Raw genomic sequence first — 26068 nt, 5'->3', positions numbered from 1 at the left:
AGCATCATGGAGAAAGCAATATCCACAAACAAAATACTTGAGAGACGGCTGGCCTGCTCACTTGCACGCAATAAATAACTGCAGCATAAAGTCTGGCAAAACTACTTAATGGCAATGCCCAATTAGCTAAATGTGGCTTTTGTTGGTCATGCATTATTTTTTGTTGTGTTATTTGTATTCCAATCGAGCTCCCTTGTTTTCTCACTTGTCTGCTCTCCTACATTTTCAAAATCGGGAATAATTCAACCCTTTCCAACCACGATGCGTCACGGTTACGTTTGTGTACACCATGGTGCAAAAATCAGTGATATTGTATTTACTCGTGCTATAGGGCAGTTCAGCAACATATTGTAAAGAGTTGACTCATATCCGGAGCTATGTAAAAGTCAGGAAAATGTGGAAGGGATGGAAATAATAATACTAATAACAAGACGAAGAAGTTGAATAAGAATTATTGTATAAGAGAGAGAGAGATGGAATGCAGAGGATGTTGCAATGTTGTATTTGTACGATTTGTTGTGTAGTGCCCATAAGGCATACAAATATCCTAATGAATCTCTGTATTAGCTCAAGGAAATCAAATCACGGGACCCAAATCAAACGGCACACGAAGAAACTATAAACCACTCCTCCGGCCGGTGGAGCACAAGGCACCAGCATAACGAGAAGAACTTGCTGTTGCGTTCCTCTGCGGTTGTCGTCGTGTCTTCCCTTCAGGAGAATTCAAAGCCTTCCTATAATTTCCGGAGTGTCATGTATTCTAATCTCAGGACCGTGGGCTTCTTAAAATCTTCTTGTTTGTTTCCACCAGCTTTCTCCACTCGCCAGCTCCTCAGGTCTACGTCTAAATTGGGGAGGACAATTATACTCAGGAAGTAGTTACAAAGTGGTGGCAAGGCAGGTTTAAGCCTTGTAGAGTCGGTATTTTTCTAGCAATGAATAAAGCTCATTCTACTAGCTGCACTTTCACAATTCTATTTCGATCTCCAATCCTGTAGCAAACAATTACTAACATAAACAACACCAAATAAGTATTCTGCTGGTCCTAGGTCAATTTACATAACGAACCTTTGCATAATGGCCATTTCGCCTAATTTTTATTGCATAAAAGTCATATTACATAAGAAGCCTTATCACATAAATACGTATTGCATAATTGTTTCGTAATTAAGGTTGAGAGGAACTTGCACATCTTAAAATCTTCCTGAATGGCGTGTTTGGAAATCTGCAGGGAAAACTGGATTTTAATTTCGTAATTTCTACAGGCTTAATTATCAGGGCTAGAAGTTGGTGTTTTTACGTAAGTATGAAATTTCCTTTGTCGTTATATACAGTAGCCGAGCACCATAAGGTGCAAATATAGTCGTCGGTGGAACCATTGGAGTTATTTTTTACTTACAAATGTACTTAGAAATCTGATATACCTACTAGTCATGCAGTTATTGATTTTTGGTATTAAAGTTGCTACCGCTTGGTATTAAAATTTTACCGGCCCGTAAAAAATACCGAGCTATGACAAGAAGGTACACTCAAAATAAGGTAGTAATGAATCATTACCATGCGGAATGACTATGTGGCTCTACCACGTCGGTTACGATTTGTCGTAGAAATTGTAATAATAAGTTCAGGGAAATTCAAATTTAATACATAGTGGTATTCACTTCCTTAATATTTGGTAATGAATTTGAATTTCCCCGAAAATGTTATTACCATTTCTACGACAAATCGTAACCGACGTGGTAGAGCCACATAGTCATTCCGCATGGTAATGATTCATTACTACCTTATTTTGAGTGTATTATCAGTACCATCCTGGTTGAGTCATATATGAAGACCACTGGGTATTATTTTAATACTGGATTTCTAATAGCAAGAGTGTAACCATTTCACATAATGTAGGTGTAGGTAGATAAATCTTTTTGTACCTATATAGTTTGTATACTCTGAAATACATTTTTAGTCAAGCTTAGTATATGTACATAATTGGTCAGTGACCACAGAATGAGCTGGGTAATGGGATTTGGCTCAAATTATGCAATGTGTAATTATGCAAAGTTGGGTTTAACATAATTGATAATTATGTAAAATCGCCATTATGTGAATGGTAGTTATGCAGCAGAAATTATGTAAAGTGACCGAAGGCCATTCTGCTTTGAATAAGAAGCTGTAACTATGTCCTTCTGATAAGTCCTCTCGTGTTCCTCTGATCAACCTTATTATATGTCCATGTGATAAAAATGTGATTTGGGCACCAACAGAAAAACAGGAGTTAGCTGCTGACTCCTCGCGTAATCTTAGTTGAAATGCGAGACAAGAAAATCCATCCAAACCCTATTGTCTTCGCAATAATGACGACTTGGGTATCTTCATTAGTCTTTATCCCACCTAATTGACTGGTGGAAGCACAGGGAGAGGGCAATACTCCAGCAATTGTGAGTTTCAGTTCGGCGTAAGTGCATGTTACGTATGTGGAGGGGGGCGAGAGCAGGAAAAAAATCGAGAAGCGTGACACTTGGTTTTAGCGAGAAGGAGCTAATTTGATCGCTTGCCAATTAAATCACCCAACGCCGTGTTCTTCTTGAACTGCTCCTCCTGCTGCGTCGTCTTCTTGGGTGCGACTTTTTCACATATCACCTGTCAACTCCCCTCTAGAGCAGCCCTTGGTGTGTCAGGCAGGCTCTTCCTCCTCGTCTCCATTCTTCTTCCCCATTCAGCCCTCTTTGGCCACCTCTTATCTTGCTCTCTGCTCGTCTGTCTGGTCAAGTTTCGCCTTATGCTAACCATGCAATTGACAAGAAACACACGATAGGTTGAGTTTCAGATGATGACATTCTAGTCCCAATGTACGATTTGGTATGGGCCAAAGTTAGTTTGAGACATGTCACAACCACCGAGTAAAACTATACAGAGAGTTAAATGCAATGCAATTCAAATCGAATTGCACCATTTCAATCTATTCAGACAGAGAATGCAAATTATTCAAAATATTTATTTCATTAACATGACACCCCTCCAGCCAGTGTCCCAACCCTTTTATGACCTACGGACATGTCAAGACCTTTTGGAATGCATGTCAGAATAAATCTCATTTTTACCATTAAGGAGAGTGCAGAATAAGCCCTGACTCGGGCTAAAAACATTTATTTAAAAACATTCATTATTAAGCATTTTATATCAATTTTTCTGGTACCATTGAATGAAAAATACACACGTATCTGCAAATGGATCAAAACAAAATCAAGAAAAGTCACGTAGCCATTTCCTACTTTATTACATTTTTCAAATGATATATGGACCTCAGCATCTTCGCGCATTCATATCATTTCATATATATTTCCTTCCAATTATTCAGTATGTGTTTATACATTCTTCAGTTATAATATAACCAAATGTTTTAACTCGTTTTTTAAGAATAAAGTAGTCCTTCGTATAATTGCCATGTCTGGGATAAATTCTCCAGATACTAAATACGTACATATGCATTATAAATAGGACTGCTCTATGTACAAATAGATGCACAGGGTTGTCAGAAAGGAGAGGAGAAGAATTGGATGAAAAATTATATTTTGCCTGAAATAAGGAATAGTTCTCATCCATGGTGGTAACACTTTTAATTGTTCTTGAGACATGTGAGGTGAAAAATGTGTTCTGGTGAAAGTCCATTATCTTGGATGATTTTTCTCCAGTTAACACCACCGCAATAACGCTTGCACATTGGACGAACGCTTTGTTTTTCTTGGACTGAGCTCTGTGTGTGACTGACACAGGCTTCTGATGACCCTTGACATGTGTAGGTCAAACGATGTATTTGACGTAGATGGAGAGTTATGGTGCGGCCTGGCACTCTGCTAATAGCAAGAGTTTTGATGTCTGAGCACATTTCCAACCGCTCTGATGAAACCTAATTCTTGGTGCATGGAAGGCTAGGCGAGGGGGTAGGTGAGGAGCATGGGAACGCAGGCGTGCAGTTGGAGAAAGCACGGGCAAAAGTGGATTTTGTCCCAGCACGGACGTGAGATTGGCTCAGTCGTGGAGGCTGCTGCTGGAGCTCAATTGACTTTCTCCCGATTTCTCTTGCCTGCCAATAAACCTAGAACAAGTAGTCCGGTCTCTTACTTTTGGTCCTCTCATCACGACCCACGCTTGGTCTTCTTTCTCGACGGTGTAGATTTTGAGACTCAATTTTGCTCCGTCGTTGTTGTTGAACACGGACATATTATTCTTTGTTTGGTGAGAAGTGATTCCTGGGTCTACTTCATACGCCGTGCTCGTATAGCTCCAAATACTATTCATTGGGATTACATCCATCAACCACAACTGTCACCCCATACATTGTACATGAACCTACATACAAGCAGATATATATTGCGCCAAATCAATTCAGTTGATTTTTTTTATATTCTACCTCGAGCAGAAGAGTTTATGCTTAGTCGTGCCACGGCTCACATTTCTACTTCCCACACAAATTCAACTGCTGCTCCAAGTACAAGGTCTACAACCAATAAGTCAACCCTCTCCTCATCGGGCTTCTATTTCATATGAAAACATCTTGTGGATTTGGAATTGGTTTGGTTGTGGTTCCGGTTCGGTATCACTTTGGTTGGACTTCAGCATAACCAAACAAGAAAAAAATTCAATTTGAAAGTTGTTCAATCCGAGCTCGAGCAACGACCGACCCACCGACCGACCTTTCTCCGGCTTATGCTTTCTTTATCCAGAACTCTGATATAACGCAGGGATTTGAGATCAGAATTCGACAGAAGGAGTAAAAATATGGTGTATTTTGAGCCGGTGCGAGGGTAGTGGTAGTTCTTTTACACAATGTTCAATACCGGAGCGCACTTACCAAACTCCCAACGGGCCCATCTTGTTTGATTCCTGGGGTTATTTATGTGAAGACTCCCAAAGTCGGCTAAGTGACTTAATGCTAACCATTCCAATGGCCATCTCCATTTCAAGTGGTTTGGTTGAGTGAGAATTTGGACATCTTCTCATCCTCCCCAAAACCATCCCAACTGTCACCCACTGAAGAGTTACTCAGAAGGAAATACGGCACGGAATGAAAATGAATGCCTAATCGATTCCGTTTACGTTTCCAATGATTGAGTGCGACTCAAGGGGGTGAATGGGCTACGGTTTGATAGTGAGACTTCTTCTCTTTGACAGAGCAAAGTGAACTGTGAATCTCTGGCGTAATCAAGTTTGAGAAGTTTACCTTCACAAATGGAGGAGATTTTGAACGAGACGGATCTATGTCCGTCCTGTGACGGGTTGGACAATGGGCCTTTTCTCGACAATTCCTCCTTCTCGGCCGAAAACTCCACTACGGACGGGGTCACAACTTGGTCCACAATCGCTTTAATGTGTCTCAGTTCAATCTTTCTTGCTGTCATCATTTTATCTACAATAATCGGTAATACTTATTTTTGTGTACTTTGTAATAAATTATCGGTAAGCTGCAAGTCTAAAAGTGTAAATTTACACACAGCATATACTTACATTTACAGCATATGCATACAGAACAGACATATTTACATGAATACATATATGTATGCCTGTGTACATTATAAACAAATTCCTTCACTCTGCATTAACAGATTTTCAAGTCATACTTTACTATATTAGTCAACTTTATTATACCTATTGTCAGATGTCTTCGGACAAAAGTGGAATGGGAAATATGAGAATTTTTGATTAACTTGACTATATGTGGCATTTTGCAGGATGTAGTTATTTTCATTCATTCTCATTTCACATTATTCTTGTTCGCATTGTGTCCCCTTTTCTATGTTATTGGAATTTTGTCAATGGTATTGCATCCATTAATTCACAGGGAACCTGGTGAAACGTTAGAAAATAAAGCACTCGCTCTAATCAGCAAATCGAATGTTCCAACCAGCAAAGATATTTTGCTTAATAGTACCATTGATGGAATGAATAGGCAAAGTTTGGTAATTTCTCAGAGATTACATTTTTGCACATTACGGGACGGATTTATGGCTAATGTTATGTTCGTTTTGGTGTTGAGGAAACAATAGTTGTAAGGTTGATGCATGGACTGATTGTGGAAAGCAGATTACGTATAGGAACATTAATTGGTCAACGTTCAAGTAGAAAACCTGATTCTTCATTCGTTTCATGTGACTTAGAAATTTCAGACTCCATATGCTTCAAATTTTCCTTTGCCAACCCAAACACAATCATGTGTGCATACGTAGACAATACAGATCTCAAAATCCAAAGCATACGAAAATGTATACTGTGTGGGAGTACGCAGAAAAGATTAGTTCAGTTATGCAGTAAGCTTAGTCTGCCAGAATGTTTTGGTGACAGGAGGTAAATACAGCCGAATGAAATTACTCGACACGACAGAACAGTAGAAGTACATTCTCCATCACATGGCTCGATAATTATAGCGGAAAGGGCAATGGAAACAAAATGTTTTTCTCTTGGTCAGTACGGAACGGAACACAGACGAGAAATTGCACTGCCATAGATTTTTGTTGCAGGATGTCTGATAGCGAGATAGCCGAAACCCACGCGTGACGATAAAAATGTGCAAACTAATACAATGAAAAAGTCTGTCCCATTAAAACAAAGATTTAGTATAGCTTTATACGTATGCCTGCATATACGTAAGAATCGAGCGTCATTTCTCTTTTGATTACACTTTTTCCGTCGAATACTCCACATTCTGAAAAGCAGCAAACCCAAAAAGTATGTCACCAGCTAGTCAGGTTTGACTTGTGAATCACTCGAGAGAGGCGATGACGAGGAGGAGGTGAGGATAGCACTGCTTTTGCGGTTGGCGATCTGAAATGCGACGGTTCAATGAGTTTTACCCTCAAGGGTGGTTTTCATACTTGGGTTGCGGCCAGAAATTGAATATGGAACACATCACTGGCTTCACATTGTTCTTTTCCTAGGGAAACATTTTGACTTAATTTCAAAGTTCTTATTGCTGGATATTGCTGGATATTTTGTGAGAGGACACACTCCGTCTGAGAACGAATCGACCACGTGTAGATATAAAAATGTCGATGCGACTTAATTTTGTCACAGTAATGAGATTGAAGGGAATTTTACTAGTGCGTATTGACCGATGTTAAGGAAAAGACCCAAAAGAGATGATATGGGTGAATTCCCTTCATCAGCAGAGACAGCCTCGCCGACTTGTAGTGACGAGTCAGAGATTGGTTTGGAATTCTAATCCTTTGCTGCCGAGATGTGATTTGATTTTAGGAACAACATAAACCTTCAGAAGGAATGTCTATTTCGTGATCTATCGAAAGGTCTTAAATTGGAGTTTAGCCTGGAGTCATTTCCATAAAACTTTTTTCTATTTCTCTGTCTTTATCTCTCCGCCTGTTCCGCTCCTCTCCATTTCTCTCCAAGGAGAAGTTGAAATTCAAAATCAAACCCTCAGCAATACTTTTTCTATTGAGCACTTATGTCTCCCATCCACTACACTCTTGGATATCAGACCAGTCAAACTTTCTCCCCCTCAATCCTCTGCTCCTTCCATCCGGCTCAATAATAACGTCGTCTCATTGCGTTTCTTACCATTCATTCTCCTTTCCGCACAAGAAGCAAACTAAAACTATGCCAAATTCAATTCAATTCAGTGTCAGAGGGGTCATGACGAGGCCGCAGCTTTGACATCAAAGTCGTCCACTGCACAAACCACAATGGGTTTTTATATCATTAAAAAAACTTTTAGGAGAATCTCAACTGCCCATCGTACGTAGGGCATGGGGTTGTAAATTGCATTATCGGTAGCACCGTTCTCCACGCTATAGTCTACGTATTTTTAGATGCTCATCTCACCCCTGGTGTCATCGCTTATCTATTTCCTCAACTTTGGCCAGCTACTTAATTCGCCAACTCGACAAACGATTGAGTGAAACTCATTCATTAGTCAATAGCACATATATGTATAAGCAATCCTGCATAATCCTGGAACTTTTTAGCGCTACGAGTTTACAGTGGTCTCATCTCATTACGACGACGACTCCTAATGCAATTAAGTATTCCGCGTTCTCAGCCGTCTCTGAATGCAAACTGGCTTCTTTGACTTTCACCAAACTCTTGTTTGAATGAGTTTGAGGTGAATGAGTTTGAAAGAGTTGGATGGACAGTTTGGTGGTTGTAGCTTAGGCTGAGACGACTAAAATGTGAGCATGGAAGATAAATGCAATATCAACTAACTCCAAGACTATTCAGGCCAAGAGTTATTTAAAAGTATCTCCTGTAGTTAGTCAAGTTTAGTTTAGTTTCGCATCTTCCTAGGAAGGAAGCAGCACACTCATCAAGTCGCTATGTGCGAGGTACATACGTACGTATCATCATCATTCTCCCGTAGTTGGCTGTGCATCAACCAACCAACCGCACCACTACACCAACGAGTTTTGTCAAGCTGGAGAAAGTAAACTTTCCCCCGTTTTGTTTCTTAACTTGTGGTTGATTACTGAGGAAGAAAGGGATGCCCATTTGTAACCTATGCTCCTCCGTCTTATCCCTATAATCCGCTTTAAATTAACTCTTCCACTATGCGCCGCACATACATATGCATGTGTGCGACGGAAGCCTCAGCCCTCAGACGCGTAGAGAAACTTTTCATCTTCAACAACCAAACATTAACATTAGGCTGGTCACGGTTTGCATTCCATTATTATGTTTAAAATTACAGAGGAAGCCATGCAAAATTCTATCCCATCAGCATTCTTAAATGAAATGAAATTAGGGAAGGTTTGATCTTGTGTAATGATAGAAGAAGCAGTGGTTGTACGATACGTAATTGTGCTCCATGTGCCGCGTTTCTTGATTTGTTCGCACTGAAATAAAGAAAGTTTAGTCATCTCAGAGTTGCTTTCATCCATCCAGCTCAGATCAAAGATTAATGGAGGAGAACTTTGGTTTGTTTCTCGGGATAAATATTTCCTTTGTAAGTGGCTGGCTGAGGATCAAAAATGAAAGAATCTGGTCTGGATCAGGTTTCCATTTCATTTTCATTATTTCCAAAATTGCTACAAATCCGCAAATAAAACACCTAAATAAATCAAGGAAGAGTGAACCAGGCACCTGTTTGTACTTTGGGCTGGAGAATCCATGTACGTAGGGAACGTGAATGGATAAAAAATGTTGGTTTTGGAAAGATATTGATTGATCCCACTTTTCACGCAGTCCATATAAATAGTTCGCCACTGCTCCCTCTTCTTCTTATTTATACAAGGAGGTGAAAGTGGGCTTCGCTAAAACATTTAGATATTTGTAAAGTGGAAGGCATCCATCGAACGGCAGCAGCGGTGGCAGAAAAAAATGCCACTACAAAAAAGACTTTGTTTGTTGGTTCCCTTTGGTTTTTCGGAAAAGTAATGGATAAAAAAGGTATGTATGCCGTGCATGCATGTGGTAAGAAGGATTCCTCTGGTTTTTAACACTTTTGCATTACCACAAACGCTCCTGCTGTTTCTGAGAGTGGTGAAAGTGTAAAAAAGAAAACCCATCTGAAATTGAATGAAAGTTGTTGTTCCTCCTGTGTTCCTTGGTGCTTGGAGGTGTTAATGGCTACATCTGTTACCCAATGACTACAGCCACAACACATTTTCATCTGCCGTCTCTTGAAAATTTCCTTTATTCCAACCCAATTTGTTCTCCATTTTCAACTCTGATTGCGGACGTCTTCCCATTTGGCTCAAGTTGGTCCACTGCTACAAATTCTCATCTCACACAGTCGACTACTTATCACCACATTCTTTCGTGTGAACAGGTGCAATTTCTGACTACAGTCTGATTATTCTGTTTTCTTTCAGGTAACGTCCTCGTCATTGTTGCCGTGTTTATCGAGAGGAATTTACAGAACGTGGCAAACAGGTAATGCATGCGTGTCCAAACATTGTCCAAACAATGTTGTATTATCAATTCAGCCAGAGTTTTGTACAATACCCAGCAATTCAATTAGCTACGTGTACTACATGTAAGACCAATAAAGAAGTGTTATACAAAACGAATTGTATCAAAGAGGGTCCCTTTGTAGCTGTGATACCGTAGAAGTCGTGGTGGTGTTGCCAATCAGATGAAAGAGGTGAAAGAATAAAGGCATTGCCCAAATAACTGACCACAAAACCGGCCAACCATGAGCCCCATAGCAAATCCGGAAAGAAGTCATTGCCAATTACGGAATGAACCAAGTGGAGCTGCACAAGGAAGAAAGTCCTTAATAAAAAATATCCCAAACCCTCGCGAAAAGTGACTGTTTCTTGGAAAACCACACTTTCCTGACTCAAAGTGTAAAAGCTGGGTTAAATCAGGCCATAAAAACCACCGGTACTGCTTTGTCATGTGGAATGTTCTGATATAATTTGAGTTGTCAAGCCTAGCCAAGCAGCCCAAGAAAACTGCCACGAAATTCTCACAGTCCAACACCCAGTGGAGAAAGTACTTTTCTCTTTCCGTGCCGACATCAACACACATTTAGCACAAACCACCCCTCAACCATTAACCTGTGTTGATTTAGATGAATTCATCCTAAAATAGGAATTGCGGCAGCGGCAGCCGTGGCTCTCCGAAGGTTTTAAACAAATTGAAAGAAGGATTTGAGAGATCGTGCGAGATGTGGGTAAACAGGCCCAAATAAAAATTAACTCCAATTTCCGTAATTCAAGTGCAAATACACCACTGCCTACGCACACTCGAGCCCTCTTACCTATTTACTCAAGTATGAACGAATCACCCAGTTTATTTACAAACTGATTAATTTCAGGTTAATTGTGAGTCTGGGAATAGCCGACTTGATGGTGAGTTTCATTATTAAGCAACATTCTATTATCGTTTGTGTAACGCCATACAGTTTCTTACGTAAATACACATGTACGTGTCTTTCTCTGATAGGTTGCATGTTTCGTTATGGGACCTGCCGCACACTACATGGTAAGTTTTAATGGAATAAGTAAAAAAAAAAACCTGGTTTGTCTCTTGTCATGCCTCTCGTGTGCTAACATAAGCATTATCGTAAGATAAGAGATAATTTTATAGTTGGCGACCACAAGAGTGGATAATCCAGAGTTGGTTTTGGGTCAGATCAGTTAAGAAGAGGGAGAGAAAAGGTGAAGGGAGGAAGAGGAAGAAAGAGAGAGAAAAGCGGATTTTGAGAAAGATATAAAACAGAAATCTCGTTTTGTTGTACTCCAACACCTAGCTTAGTTGGTTTAGTTTATGGTGGTGAGGCAGTAAATCTGGTTTACAGGGAAGAGACAAGTTCTACTCGTCCCACGTTGGAAATACTCTATTTATCTAATTGCCAACACTGAAATTGGAGACGGCCATAGACGTGAGCTCTAAATTGTAAAACAACTATATACGTGTCTATGTGCGTGTTCTTGCTGCCTTTTACTTTTTATTGTGCCTCTGGGGAGATTGCCTTCTTAATACAATATGTCACCTACTTAGGTGGATTAAGTATACATACACAAATCTTCCGCTTCTACGGATTTCTTCGTACGCCTCCGACATTAAAAAAAAATCCCCCTCGACGGAGAAAATGTGCCTAATATGTGTATTGATAATAAACAAATAGTTATTCAGCATGTGCTATTTGTGTACAAGTAAATATTGGTTATTCAATCCTCCTGGTATGGCCACCACTCGAACCTAGTCATAAAATCAATGTTGTTGACATAAATATAGTTTTGGGGCAGGAGGGGGCTGTAAAAAAAGTAAGGTAGGAGGAAAAGATCAAAGGAGGAGAAATAGGAGAATGTGCCAAAGGTGACATCGTAATACCGTTAACAGTTGAGACGGCTGCATTGCTTCATCCGCAAAACGGAAATTGAGTTCTGAAGATGTTGGTTTTTCCTCTGACAATCAACCTCTTTTCCCTCCTGGTTGGTCAGCAAAGCCGAGACGAGCAGTAAAGTCAAGATCCACTTTGCCAACCCAAAAGAGGTACGAGTTGAGGGAAAGCAAGACAGCACGACCACCACCAACGCAACGCCGCTGCGATGCCGACGCCACAGAATGAAAGCACTCGCTCCTCGAGGCTACAACATTTATTCAATCCCGTCGCTTGTGGCTGTCCGCTCCTTTTGGCACAAAAACAAGCCAGCAGTAGTACCAACCAGCCTATCTTCTCTCCTTTTTCATTGCTATTTGTGTCTGTGTGTGTGTGTTCGTCTTTGCTTGTGGCATGGATTCATGGATTATGTCTCAATCTCTCAATTCTGGTCGTCTCGTTCGCCACCACCAGGCAACAGCCAAACTCCAGCACGGTTATTGGATCGAGAGTACATAGGTCTCCATATTCGAAGGAACTTCTCGGAGGGCATTCAATCTTTGTCTGCACCAACTCCGGCACCACCACAGCTGTCTTTCGAGCCGTCGTCACGTTCCATCACTTTGAACTTTCTCACCAAAGTACATCAGGCTCCAAATCTGCATGTGTGAGCAACAATATTGGTCTTCTGCAAAAGGATGTGTGGTATTTTGCTTCAACAAAAGGGTGCAGAAACTTGCTAGTTGAGGATTTTGATAAAAATGTCGGAATTGTTCGTTTGGAGAATATGGGCTACGCGAACAATAAGGACAAACTGTGTGATGAGTATCTAGATGTATAATATGAAACATAATATAAATCCAACTTATGAGATGATGATGAGAAAATGGATGGCATGATGCATGTCGAAGAAAGTTGAAGAAGCTAGAAATTGAAAAGTAATTTCAACAAACTTGCCGGATTTTCTCTCGAGATGGAATTTTCTTGTGTTGCACAATGTTGAGTTAACAAGAACAAATTCCGAAAGCAAACAATGTGACACGTAGAGAAACTTATGCCTGCCTGCTTGCTTGCCGATTCACTAGATGCGAAAATTTCTCTCAAATATTTCTCTCAAGTGGTGAAAATCAGCGATACATACATGTTTGGATCAGTCAAGGAAAACGAACCAGAAACAAAGACATGCCAAATGGCTGAAATATGAATTTGAGTTGTTTTTGGTATTGTATAATACAGAAACGATAACTAGGATATTACACCATGAAAAATTCAAAGGTTTTTGAGGTAGGTGGTTATATAAAAAAGGCCATGAGAAAGCATTGAGATAAGAAAACTAATAGTAAGTATACGTATTTAATATAGTTTGCCCCCATACATTATTAACACTAACAAGTAGTTCCATTAGATTTTACTGCGGCATATGTGCCTATGTACTTATGCATGTTGCGTGTGCGTTGGTGGGTGAGCTAGGAAAGAGCAGAATAAGTGGACTCGACGGAGAGAAAGCGAGATTTGGAAAATAATCGGACGCAAAATTGGTCAAAAAGAAACAAACTCCAAATCATTTCCCACTTACGGCAGTATTCTACAAGTCTCCTGTAATTTTACGGTTCTTGATTCATGTAATTTAAAAACGGAAGAACGATATCTAGTATGGTGATCCATTTGGGCTAATCCTAAGTTTTGGTAAATTATAAAACGGCGAAGACTATGAGCGATTTTTCTGATGTGATATCAAACATCGATTTTATACCATGATACTCATACTTCAGTACCTAGATATCACAAATTTAAGCTCCCCACACCCATTTCGAATATTTTACCAACGACCCTATCCAACCGATAGGCTGGTTGACCGAAAATGTAATGCTTTTTTTATAATTCCTAAATAAATAAGTACTTTAAAAGTTTTCCAAATTTCAAGTAAATCAGGCAGGTAAATTGACAGACGAACAAACAGACAAACTGACAAAACGGTTCCCTAAGCCCTAGCTAGAGGTAAAAATCACTCCATTTACTAATCAAAACCCGAATTTTGATGAGATATTATTATCCAAAAAACTAATTTCTCATCCGAATAATGCAGAATTCACCGAAATTTAGCCCAAATGATCACCATAACAGATCCCGTCTTTTGTGTTCCTATTCTGTAATACGTTTCTGGTTATGGCAAAAGACATCCTGTTGGTGAGCAGGCGATATTCATGCTGAGTGTTATTACTTCGTACACCCACCAGCACAGCGGTTTTATCCATCTTACGAATTTATATAACAATAGCTGAATGGTAGCTGTTGGTAGCTCAATCCTATCGAATTTCGCATCTCAAACCTTAATCTCCGAAACTTGATTCATTCTTCCATCTGCATATGAACCGTACGTGGATGGATAAAATAAATTTACTCTAAATCCGCATCCAACTAAAAAGTAGATAATGGATGTGGTGATGGTGTGGTGTGGTGTGAGCGATGGGAAAAAGTTTGCCATTGTGTTGGACGAACGGTTGATCGCCACCTGGTCGCAAACCAATAATGTATGTCTGCACCAATGTTGTTCCGCGATCCTACACATGGCTTAGCTGAGCTGGATGATCGTAATGGAATAGCCAACTATCGAACCATGTAATATGTAATATATTTTAAACTTAAACTATAAAATATTCAAGAAATAAATCCTGCCCGGGGTGTGAAAGTTGCAACTGGTTAATATGTAGTCAGGCGTGAAGGGGGAGGTTTAGAAACTGAAATTTTCATCTTATCTCCATTCTTTTTCACTTTATCACAAGTTCCTTCAGTTTGACGCTGTGAATGAGAAGCTCGCTCACATTTGCTTTCTCCGGCATGTGCACACATGTAAGGAGTGAGCACCCAGTGTTGGTAACGGAAGCGTATATGTATGCACATATATATATGCATAACTGTGTGATGTGATGGCAAGAATGAATTGAGATGGTTTTATCTGACTGGTATTCGTGATCGTGGTAGCAGCATTGTTATTTGTAACAGGAGAGAAAGGATAGTTAAGACAGAGTGTAATAGAAAGTAATCAATCTTGTAACAGTTCTAATGTGATGTTGATTTTCACTATTTTATTCAGATATCTGGTCGTTGGAATTTTGGCTCTGGATTTTGCGAAGTTTGGACGAGTAAGTTTTTTGGGTTTTAAGTGAGATTTTATTTTATTGTGATTCAAGTAATCGTATAGCAGACTGGTCTATTTTGTAAGCTCATGTACACATATACAACATAGAGCAGATATGTACATACTTGTATAAGACTGACTAAAAAAGAATAACCTGATTGCTATATTAAACCGTATAAATCAATTTTAAACCGCTCTGTTAATAATGATCATTCAAAAGTATTCATCAATAATGACTAGTTGACGATGATTATTATCCTCAAGATGACCATTCACATAAGATTTATCTAGTGTGGTCAAGTCATTTATCTGGTGTCAGTGTGGTCAAGTCATTTATCTGGTGTCAGTGTGGTCAAGTCACTATAATGATGGTAAAATGGTAGGCCATGAGTTTAAACTTTTTTAGGCTCGTCGTTTCAACAGAGTTAAAGTATGAGTCAAAAGCTAGTAACAAAGGAAATCGATTTCACCCAGTGGTATGAAAGTTAAAGGAGCATTAAAGTCTATAACATACAAACTCGTCGCTAATATTATTCTGTTATTAGTCCCTTGACATTGACATGGCATAAAGGTGCGTTTATGCTTCACGTCATCGTCACGTCCTCCTTCAAATCCGATTTTTTGATTGGTTAAAATTTTTAATTGTCGTAGTGATAATTTAGTTCAGCCAATCAAAAAATCGGATTTGAAGGAGGACGTGACGATGACGTGAAGCATAAACACCACTTAAGTTTAAAAAAATATTGAGCGTACTCACGTCAACCTTCGCATATCTCGCATATCTCGCAAATTGAGCATAGCAACATAACTTGCGAAGTTTTGCGAAATTTGCGAGACTTCGCAAAACTTTTGCTGGAAAACCATGGGATTTTTTTCGCAAATTTACCCAGCAATTGAGCATGTTCTTATTTCGCAAAATTATTTCGCAAGATTATTTTGCAAGATTAAACTCTATCAAAATCGATAAAAATTACAGATAATTTTAGTCTTATCCATAATTTAAATTACGGTGAAATGGCTGCTGGTCGTGTCAAAGCGAAAAAAGCTAAAACTGTTGAGCCGAAGTGCGATAGCGAAAACCCAGAAGCTAAACCAAAACCGGTTTCTTTTCAAGTTTTTCGAAGACGGTGGACGGACGATGAAAATAAAATCCTTCTCAACTATCTTACAAGTGTTGTCAAACAAGGAAAGCCCCTGGAAAAGCCGAATGCTACAATTTTCTATCAAAACGCTGTGGAGAAATTAAAATTGGAGGACTGCTCAGGGAATCAGCTCAAAAATCAGGTCAAAAATTTAAAGAAGAAATACATGGATGCTATTGAATGGAGAAGCAAAACAGGACAAGGAGTGTTACTCGAGGAAGGTGAAGAAAGTGTGAAGAGTGAGTGAATTGATCATATTCATATCAAATATAAGCCAGTAAAATACCTGTATCGTTTTGTACGTAATTTTAGAAGTGCTATTAAAGCGTTGCCCCTTCTTTGATGAGATGGACGAAATATATGGTACCAGAACCAACATTAATCCACCATACCTCCACGACTCATCCATTTCAATCGAATCTATCATGGAGGACATTCAATTGCAAAACAGCGAAGAGTATGACATGCCAGGACAAATCGAGCAAGAAATTGGTGTCACAATGTCGTCCAGAAATACGGTACAAAGTCATACTAGCACAAATAAAAATAAGCGGAAGAGTTCGGAGAGTACGGGACTAGAAATCCTTGGTCAGACTGCATTGCTTCGGTTTGAAGTACAGCAAGGAGAGCTGGAACTGTCCAAAGAAAAATGGGAAGATGAAAAACGTCGTCGAGACTCGCAATACGAGCTGGATTTGAAAAAATTTGACCATGAGCAAAAAATGGATATGGAGAGGATAGAACTTGAGAAGACTCGTCTCAAAAATGAATTTGAACTCGCCAAGTTAAAAATCGAACTAGAATTTAAGCATAAATTGGAGTTATCTAAAATGAATTAATGCACCAGTTTTGAATTTTTTGAATTAAAATTTGTTTAAACTATTACAGTTCACAAAAACTTGTTACAAACAAAATTAAAGATCTCAATACGTTTAACCTCGTCGCTATCACTGAATAAACTAGTGTCCGCTTCTTCAATCTCCTCGTGTAGATAATCGTTGTAATCCTCCTTTGGAATTGAGTCTCGAATAATGTTGTAAAGGATGCAACACGACGTAATCCATTGACAAACTAATTTGTGACTTTTCTTGTTTTTAATCCTGATTCTTAAACCCTTGAGACTTGAAAACACTTCTTTGATAACGCCAAACGTGCATTCAATTTTGACTCGGTGTGATGAAAAATATTTATTAAATTTTCTCCTCTCAATGGTTGTTCCAGTCGTTGCATTATTTCGAAAGGGTGTCACAACGTATTGACTATTGGGATATGCTGAGTCACCCGCTATCCATTGTCCATTTGATAGATATTTATTGAGGTTTCCCCCAATATCCGAATTTGCAAACACACGGGCATCATGCACCGATCCTGGGTACCAAACGAAGATGTTCCGAATAGAATGGTTATTGTCGCACACCGCTTGAAGCTGTACTGCATATCTCTGCTTTCTTGTGTAATAAGATTCTGGGTCCTCAACAGGAGATTCCTCTAAAACGATATGTGACCCATCAATGTACCCAATACATTTCGGCAATGAATCCTCCATGTCGTATTCAATCCTAACCCTTTCCATTTCTGTTGGCCAGTACAACCATCTTTTTTCAATAGCACAAATGGCCTAGCAAAATAATCAAGTTTTACACATAATCATAATAATCCGTTAGCTTAATTACAACAATAATGAAGCTTACTATTATCACTCGGGAAATGATTTTCATTATGGTCCCCCCATCACCAACTCCAAATAACGCTGCCGTATTTGCTAGAGAACTCCCAGTTCCATCAAACCCAAATTTGTATAGAGCTATAGCTAATTGCTTCTCGACAGGAACTTGCTTTCCATAATTCTTGGATTTGAAAACCTTGTCATCTTGAATTTCTTGTAAAATTTTTCCAAAGTTGTAACGTGACACCCTCAAATATGATTTGAAGCGATGATCGTCGAGAGTTGGAAGTACGATGGAGAACCACTGATCGGATTTGGGAACTGGATTACGTGGAACTGTCGATCTCATCATTTTAACCAGGACAATATCTTGTATGGTGTCGTCGAAAATATTTCCAATAGATGACTCATTGGAATTTACTATATTCACAACGGCTAGTTCACAAATACGTTGAATTAAAACTTTTTTCTGCGAAATTTTGGGCATTTTTGCAAACAGATAAAGCATAAAAGATACAGCATTGAGTTTGCGAAATTTGTTTTGCGAATCCCCTCACGACAAAAATTTTTTGAGCTTCGCAAGTTTGCTAAATGAGTTGCGATGCGAAATAAGACGTTGTCGTGAGTACGCCCATTATTTTAGCAATAGATTTAATAGAAAGTTCGCCTTATGAATGTTTTTATTAGAGTTATACATAAATGCAAATGTTTTCATTCTACGGTAGGATTTTCACCACTGTCATGATAATAACTTGTTCTCATGTTCAAGAAATTATTTATTTTGATGGTTATTACTGAATTGAGAAAAATGTGCTCTCAGGTCTTGATGTCCTTTGCTGTTCCGCAAGTATCCTCCATCTCTTAGCAGTTGCTTTGGATAGGTAAGTGCACCGTATTATGCACACGTTATTCGTGTGAACGTGTCTGTCGATTTGGATGAACATACATATTTGCATTTGTGGTTTGGATTATGGATGGTGGTTCCGACCACCGAATTGAATTTTGAGTTATCCTTCCCACATGATGCAGACAAATATGTTACGTATGCAGATGATCCGAAACATGTGTGTGTATTGGATCCGGCATTAGCCATTCTCATCCTCCTGCTGGATGAAAATGTATCCAGGCTTTGTGGAATAAATTAAGCTGAGAGAGTGAAAGCTGGTGAAACCTTAATGGCAGAATCGGTTGGCCATGATGTGTAGTTTATGTTGGGGTTAAGCTGGGCATCGAGATCGAGAATCTCGATGAGCTTGCCCATCCTGTTTTCATTCCTACTCGTCGTCGCCCTGCCTGCCTGCCCGGTGCCTGTGCTCCATTTTATTGAGCTTCGTTTTCCATGGCTCAATGAGAATCCATGAGATTGAATGATTTCAAATGTAATGGGTAAATCCTTTCAAAGCCAATGTTGGGTCGTTTTTCACACACCAGAAGGCCATTCCAGTCGCCATGTAACGTTTTATCATCCCTGTACTCCATTGTCCAACACAGAGTCCATCTTCGCATTCCTCCTCGTAACAAATGACCGTGTGAAGTTTTGTGGCATGCTCAGTTAAAAAGGTTTTATACTTTGTAGGTTAATAAAAACACTGGAATAATTTGATATAGATTCTGGGCGGTAAGCCGTATAAATTGGACTGTGAACAGAAACGTAACCCACATCAACCTTATGATACTCCTCGTATGGCTGGTCGCTTTCCTCGTCTCAGTTGCCCCGCTTTTGGGGTGGAAGGACCCCCACTTTCAGGACAGGATCGAAGATAACAGGTGAGACATTTTTATAACTCATTTTTCTCTTTCGACAGATCGAACAAAAAATTCTCATCATCGCCAACACATTTGAGTCGTGCTGAGGATTGTTACTTGAATTACACCACAATTTCCCCTGCATTCGCTTAACTCCATTAACTTTCATATCCTCGAGGATTGCGGCCTACCCTTCAAACCCACTTTTCCACGTACTTTTGACATTCTCTAATATACTTTTACAAGTCCGTGATTCGCCAAACTTTCTCCTACTTTGCCCAAAGACAGTTTTCCGTAATAGATAAGTGTATACTGGTAGAGCAAGTACGATCGGTGGGAAAATGGCAAATATAATAACCCCTCAAACCAAGGAACATAAGTGCATACATAGAGAGCGAAAAGTTGTTTTCTTGATTCATCCCATGAAATGCACAAGATAGTCATTTAACTAGAATTCATATCATGCCTGAACACTGTGTGTCATAAATTTCAGTTATGTAATTAGAAAAACACCATAACTTTCTCCAGTACGAGTCGCTATGTAGCATGTACTTACAAATATCTGGGCCTCTCCAGCAATAGATCTTCCAGAGAACCGACCACGAAACAAGCGTGGCCAAGTAGAAGACCATTATGTAGTCAAGAGTGACACTACGATGTGTGTAGCACCAGGAGGAGAGAGTGAAAAAATATTTTTAATCATTTGAATCTTTCGACTAAATTACCTCTCGCTTCTCGTGCATCGTGTTGCTGAGGGTGGCGGAGAAGAATCACTGTGCTCACACATAGTTTACACTCGATTTTATAATGGCTGAGGAGGAGTGAACTCCTCGTAAGAAAAAGCAGAAGATGAGTGCATGTACGTACGTAAGTACATGTGTATGTAGTGGGAGAAAGGAGCTCATCTTCAGCTTTCTTGGCTTGGTTGTGAGATCGTATAGCTCTCCATGTAAATTTTAATACTTCTCCATTCATTGTCACGACCTTTTAGTCTTTTACTGCAGCAGTATGTATGTAAATAGAGTGCATGGCTGCTCATGGAGTAATTCAAGGAGTAATTTATAAAGTTGCTGCTGCGGATGTTTCCTAACTACCGGAGCCCAAATGGCAGAAGGCTATTAAATGTGTTCTTCCTCTACTTCCTCTGATTATATATCCAATTCCTTCACACCCGTCCTTATGAGAAGGAAATGCAGATACCGATACGCATCCTTTTTCAGCCAATTCAATTTCGCTCCCAAGTTCATTTGAACACTGTGGGACTTCAGATAGCTGAACTGAATTAAATCAATGAAATCATCTTCTTGGAGTCATATCTGTCACTCATTTTTGCGAGATTCAAAAGAATCTTTCGTATTATTAAAATTAATGAATTCAAGCTCCGCTGAGTTTATCGTCGTCGTCGTCGTCGTCTATGGCATATCTTGCAGTGGTACTTTCACTTTACCGCGATTACTGCAAAGTATAGGGTTTCTTTTTATATTCGTATCCTTCATTTCTAATGCATATAAAGATTTATCTCCACAAAATCACCTATATTGAAGTCTGAGTAGGATTGGAATATCTAACCTCAAGTACTCATTTTTGGCACTGTCAGCTCTGAAAAATTTATAATTCGAGCAGGCCATTAGGTTTCTACCAAGTCAGAAGAAGCAATTACGTTTTACACTTTTTGTAAAGGCCTCAAAAATACAAGTCTCGTCAGTCATAATAAGGAAATCAAATTGTGTAGAATGAAAATGTAAGATTTCTTCGTGATGATATAGCAAATTTCAATACCTCAGAAACGAGGTTGGTTCCATGCACAGACTTGAATTATACATACTGTTCCATGTAACTACATATACATAGGCACGAAACATGAGCAGCAGCAGGTTATATATGTGACATATGATTCCAAGTACAGCGAAACTGTGGCAGGATTAGGTCAAAGGATCCGAATTCCTCTTGAATGGGAGAAAGTTTTGAGCGCATGCAGAAAAAGAACAAGGTTTGCTTATTCCTTTTGAGTTGAGTAGATTACCACGATTTCAGACACTTCATTTTCTTTTTTGAGAAAAAAGTTGACCAAAGATGAGCTTTTCTTTTGAAAGGAGCCCAACTCACACAACTTTTTAGCCCGAGTCAGGGCTTATGGAACCGTCATGTCCGTCCGTCTGTCTGTCTGTCTGTCTGTCTGTCCGGCACGATAGAGCCAAAACGGCTGAACCGATTGACCTGAAATTTTTACCATACACATATTGGACAAAGTTAGGAAACGAGTTCGAAGATGGGCGTGATCGGTCCAGTGGTTGACCGGTGGGGGTCATCGGAGTGGGTGGGGTACTATGTACCAAAATTTCAAAATTGTTGTAGAGAGCTGAAATTTGGTACAGAGGTTGCTAATGGCTCCTAATAGATAAAAATGACTTCTAGTTGGAAAAATTTTCATCTTGAGTGACCCTATCGGGTGACCCATACCGATTTTTCAAAACCATCATATCCAACTGAAATTTGGTGGAGAGGTTGCTTATGGGTTTTAATGAAAGAATATGAGATGATATTGGTAAAATTTTTATCTGGAGCGACCCTATGGGGTGATCCATACCGATTTTTAGAAATTGCTTTAAAAAGTTGAAATCCGGCACAATTATACTTAATGGCTTCTAATTAAAGAATATGAAGTTAAAAGTGAGCAAAGTGCAACCAGAGTGACCCTATGGGGTGACCCATACAGATTTTTAAAAATCGTTATATTGAGCTGAAATTTGATATGGAGGCTGAAAAAGTGAAAACCACTGCTGGGTAGCACATGCATACAGCTTAGAACTTCAGGATGTTAAAGAAGCCCACTGGTCATGGTGGTCAAGGCACATGATTTGTAACTAATTCAAAAATTTGGTACCAAATGGTAGAAACTATCTAATAAACTTTTAACCATCCACAACGCGGAAGTTGGTGATATTATGTCGGTCAATTCGGAAAAAAAATTAGAAGCGGGCTCTGACTTATTGAGTCAGGGACTATGCCCCTGACTCGGGCTATATGGAGTCTGCACTGTAGGTTTTTTCTTCCGTATCGCGCTTATCAGCATTAAGATTTATCATCATGGAGTAGTGTTGACTGAGCTGGCTGACATTTAATCCTTTTATGCAATCAACAATATCAGCCATTCGACATGACTTGCTGTTGATGCAAAATCTTTCCAAAAGTTTTCGACAGCAGTTTTGTACAACATTGTGTTACACAGTGCGAAAATTTGATACATTTCCACCCACCAGTAAGAGCGAATCATCAAATTCTGCTTTTGTAAACTTGGTTCTGGTTGAAGGGGTTCTGGTTGAAGGGGTTCAAAAACTGCCTGTCAATGAATTTTCGGATAAAATCTTAAGAACTACAACTAGACACTTTTCTGGTGTCGTTCCATAACTTTGTAATCTAGAAAAGTAAACCAGCCTGCTCTTGCTGCTGCGCCCATCCACCCAAGTCTGAGATAGACGTCGTTTGCATAAACAAGTTGAATATCTTGAGCCCTACTTCAAGGATGATTCCACAATTTCTTGCCACGAACTCTGAATACGAAATTCGATTACTTTACTACTCCATTGCATTTTACAATTTTACGTCCTCGCGAACTGCACCATCCGCGTTTGCAACTGTATTTACGTCCCAATAACCCGTAATGATCATCTTCCCTGACAACTTTCTCCTTTCTTCTTGTAAAAGTGGGGCCAAAGGAACAAAAAGGTGAAGTTGGAAAGAAAGGTGAAAGTGAAGTAAAAATACACACAGTTCAACCAATGCATACCTATAAGTTGGACAGATATCTGACAGACTCTTTGATTACACTTTCTACAAATGGATAAGATCTGAGGGATTTAGATCAACTCCAGTTTACCTCCTCCTCCTACAGAATTGATTCAATTTTATTTATTTGACACTCAAATGTTGTGAGGAAAGCACAAGCGTGGCTGCATGGATAGGAATGCAGCAGGGATAAAGTGTACTCACACAGCATAAAATTAACCATTAATCGCATTCGCATCACGTGAAATTGAACTCCAGTCAAGAACAAGAAGTCGGCTGTCGAATCTAGAATAATGCCAATGCCACTACTAAAAAATACGTCACGGGTGATGGGAGCTTATTTCCATTCACCTACAACTTACTTCAATTTCAATGTTTTACCTTTTCATACTCGTCCAACAATATTGCATTGGAAGATGATCGATTTTTTTTAACTTTGTTTCAGATGCATGGTCAGCCCTGATGTGGGTTATCAGGTTTTTGCCACCGTTTCCACATTCTACGCTCCAACAGTATTAATTTTCATCCTCTACTGGAAAATATGGCAAACTGCAAAGGTTCAATAAATAAGGTAATTAATAAATTAATTAAAGGTCTAATCCACGTCTTGGTTTTGTGCAAAGACGCGAATTCGACACCGGGTTGGAAAAGCAAATAATCATAAACTTCCAACATCCACCTCAACCACAACAATCGGAGCTGCCAAAACTGCTATTCCACTGTCCAGCACATTCTCCGCTGACGAGCTTGCCACGGGTAATCCATTTAAATACAAACTTGAGCTTATGTATTTGTATAATCGACTCCTCATAATATGGAATATGCATTTTCAATTGCTTAAAATTTCGTAGGCTTGAGATTATATAAATTCATGAACCCCACGATTCATGCAAAATGATAACCATAATGAGCTAATTATTATTCGAAAATGCATGTACATATGTCAATGAAACGTGTTGAACTGTTGTCACAGTGGAAACGAGTACAGAGTCTGTCATGGCAAGTCCGACTGTTGCGGCGGAAGGGCAGGAAATGGAGCAGCTTGCACCACCAGCAGTCGCATCATCAGTTATCACTTGCGACGACGACTCAGGGGTCAACCCTTCCATTGGACCCTCAGACAATTTGCGACCTCCGTGTAGCCCTTTCCGAGCATCACAGGCCTCACTCTCCTCTCCAGATCTAGAAGCCAACAGCTCCAACCAAATCTCAAACTCAAATAAGCATATGAAAGATCTTCAAAAGCAGAAGGAGACACTCGAAGCCAAACGGGAACGCAAGGCCGCCAAGACTTTAGCCGTGATAACCGTGAGTCAAAATTTATATGATCATTGTCTCTGCATAACTACCTTTTGCATCATCATTATAATCTGCGCACATTCAAGTACTCAAAGGTTACGTATGTATGTGTAGGACTCTTTCGCTCCCGAATTTATAAAGTTTCTGTGCATGCATTCAAAACCAACCACCATCTTTTTGCAATTAATGATCAGCCCTGTTTGCATTTGAAATATAACAAACCGAATTGTAATTCACGATTACAAATAATTTATGGTAATATTTTATTACACATTTATTGCAGGGTTGCTTCATGGTCTGTTGGGGACCGTTCTTTCTTCAGGTGCTCATTATGGCTCTTTGTACCGAATGCTGGCTGCCAGAGTACATTGCCAACGCTTTCCAGTGGTGAGTACTAGTACAATTAAATTGACTGATGACGTCAATGTATTTCTCCAGCTAATTGTCCTGTCAAATTGTTTCAATATCACCTCACCGAGATAATTTTCACTGTACCAATATGCACACCAGCTGTATCTTCTGCAAAATATAGAATACTTTGTCTATTCAAATTTTGATATGTGAGTATGAATGGGACTGATTTATAGTACTTATTTTCTCGACTGTAAAATCATTTATTCTAACGAATGTACATACGCAGTGATCCAATTACTAATGTTAAACATAATATTTATCAAAATTTCTTGGTGTCTACGACAGGTTGGGGTACATCAACTCAACTCTAAATCCAGGTACCCAATATCCAGGTTATTTATTGGTGTCTATTTATAAAATTAACCTTTTTCCACAGTGATTTATACAATATTCAATGCGGAATTTCGACAAGCATTTAAGAGAATATTGTTCGGGAGGCAACATAAGACTGCCCGTAGACGTCACTGAATTTACCTTTCATCATCAACCACGGTGCTCTATCTGACTAACTAATCAACGGAGAAAGTACTCCACAAATCCTGACTAATCAGAGCTGTGGATCCAGCTCGAAGAATAATATTCAATAATCGACACCAATTCACTCATGCAAATCAACTCAAAGATTTTTTTACGTCTCAGATTGGTGTTTCTTATCGCGAGTAACTCAGTATTGTGTGTATCTGATGAGTTTCTTGGCTCATTCTATGTCATACTCTCGGTTCGGTCGTTATACTCTGTCACAGATAACAGAACTATAGTTATCTGCGTATAGTATGTACTGCATATATTCCGAACAGAACTAAAGTGTCAGTGCTCCACCCAACATAGATTTGCATTTGTCACTAACGATCAACTGAGGGTAATGTCACTGACTCGTCGTCGACGACAATCTACAAAAGTGAACAGAATTACTAGTGTAACTAAATAATTATGCATATTCATATAAGTGTACGTAATTTATATTAAGCTTATTTTACGTGTTTCAGATTGTTTGATTTGATTAATAAAAACACCATATTCATTTAGCAGTAAATACGGAAATGACGATAATAAAATCCTTGGCATTCGAGCGGTTGTCAATTTCAGAGCAACAACTGCACGGAATC

General features: G+C 39.3%; 1 protein-coding gene across 1 annotated transcript; it reads left to right on the top strand.

The window, feature by feature from the left end:
* Positions 1-4021: 4021 nt before the first annotated feature.
* LOC110846951 (5-hydroxytryptamine receptor 2B) lies at positions 4022-26003 on the top strand. The gene is made up of 13 exons (XM_035850058.1): positions 4022-5413; positions 9813-9873; positions 10763-10796; positions 10891-10929; positions 14865-14913; positions 18538-18598; positions 19326-19484; positions 23695-23806; positions 23873-24005; positions 24223-24557; positions 24832-24935; positions 25248-25279; positions 25339-26003. Exons 1-13 carry the CDS (start codon positions 5224-5226, stop codon positions 25428-25430), a joined length of 1401 nt encoding a protein of 466 aa, XP_035705951.1. The 5' UTR covers positions 4022-5223; the 3' UTR covers positions 25431-26003.
* Positions 26004-26068: the final 65 nt, after the last annotated feature.

The sequence above is a fragment of the Folsomia candida genome, unplaced genomic scaffold (assembly GCF_002217175.1).
Source record: "Folsomia candida strain VU population unplaced genomic scaffold, ASM221717v1 Fcan01_Sc003, whole genome shotgun sequence".
Classification (NCBI taxonomy): domain Eukaryota; kingdom Metazoa; phylum Arthropoda; class Collembola; order Entomobryomorpha; family Isotomidae; genus Folsomia; species Folsomia candida.
The sequence above is the reverse complement of the archived record's forward strand: the minus strand, read 5'-3'. Positions and strand labels throughout refer to the sequence as shown.

Bases quoted from the DNA above. Each gene is read 5' to 3' on its own strand.
- LOC110846951 (XM_035850058.1), top strand. From the start codon at position 5,224: ATGGAGGAGATTTTGAACGAGACGGATCTATGTCCGTCCTGTGACGGG. The intron at 9,874-10,762 runs GTAATGCATGCG...GATTAATTTCAG, and splicing joins TTACAGAACGTGGCAAACAG to GTTAATTGTGAGTCTGGGAA. The intron at 24,558-24,831 runs GTGAGTCAAAAT...CATTTATTGCAG, and splicing joins AGACTTTAGCCGTGATAACC to GGTTGCTTCATGGTCTGTTG.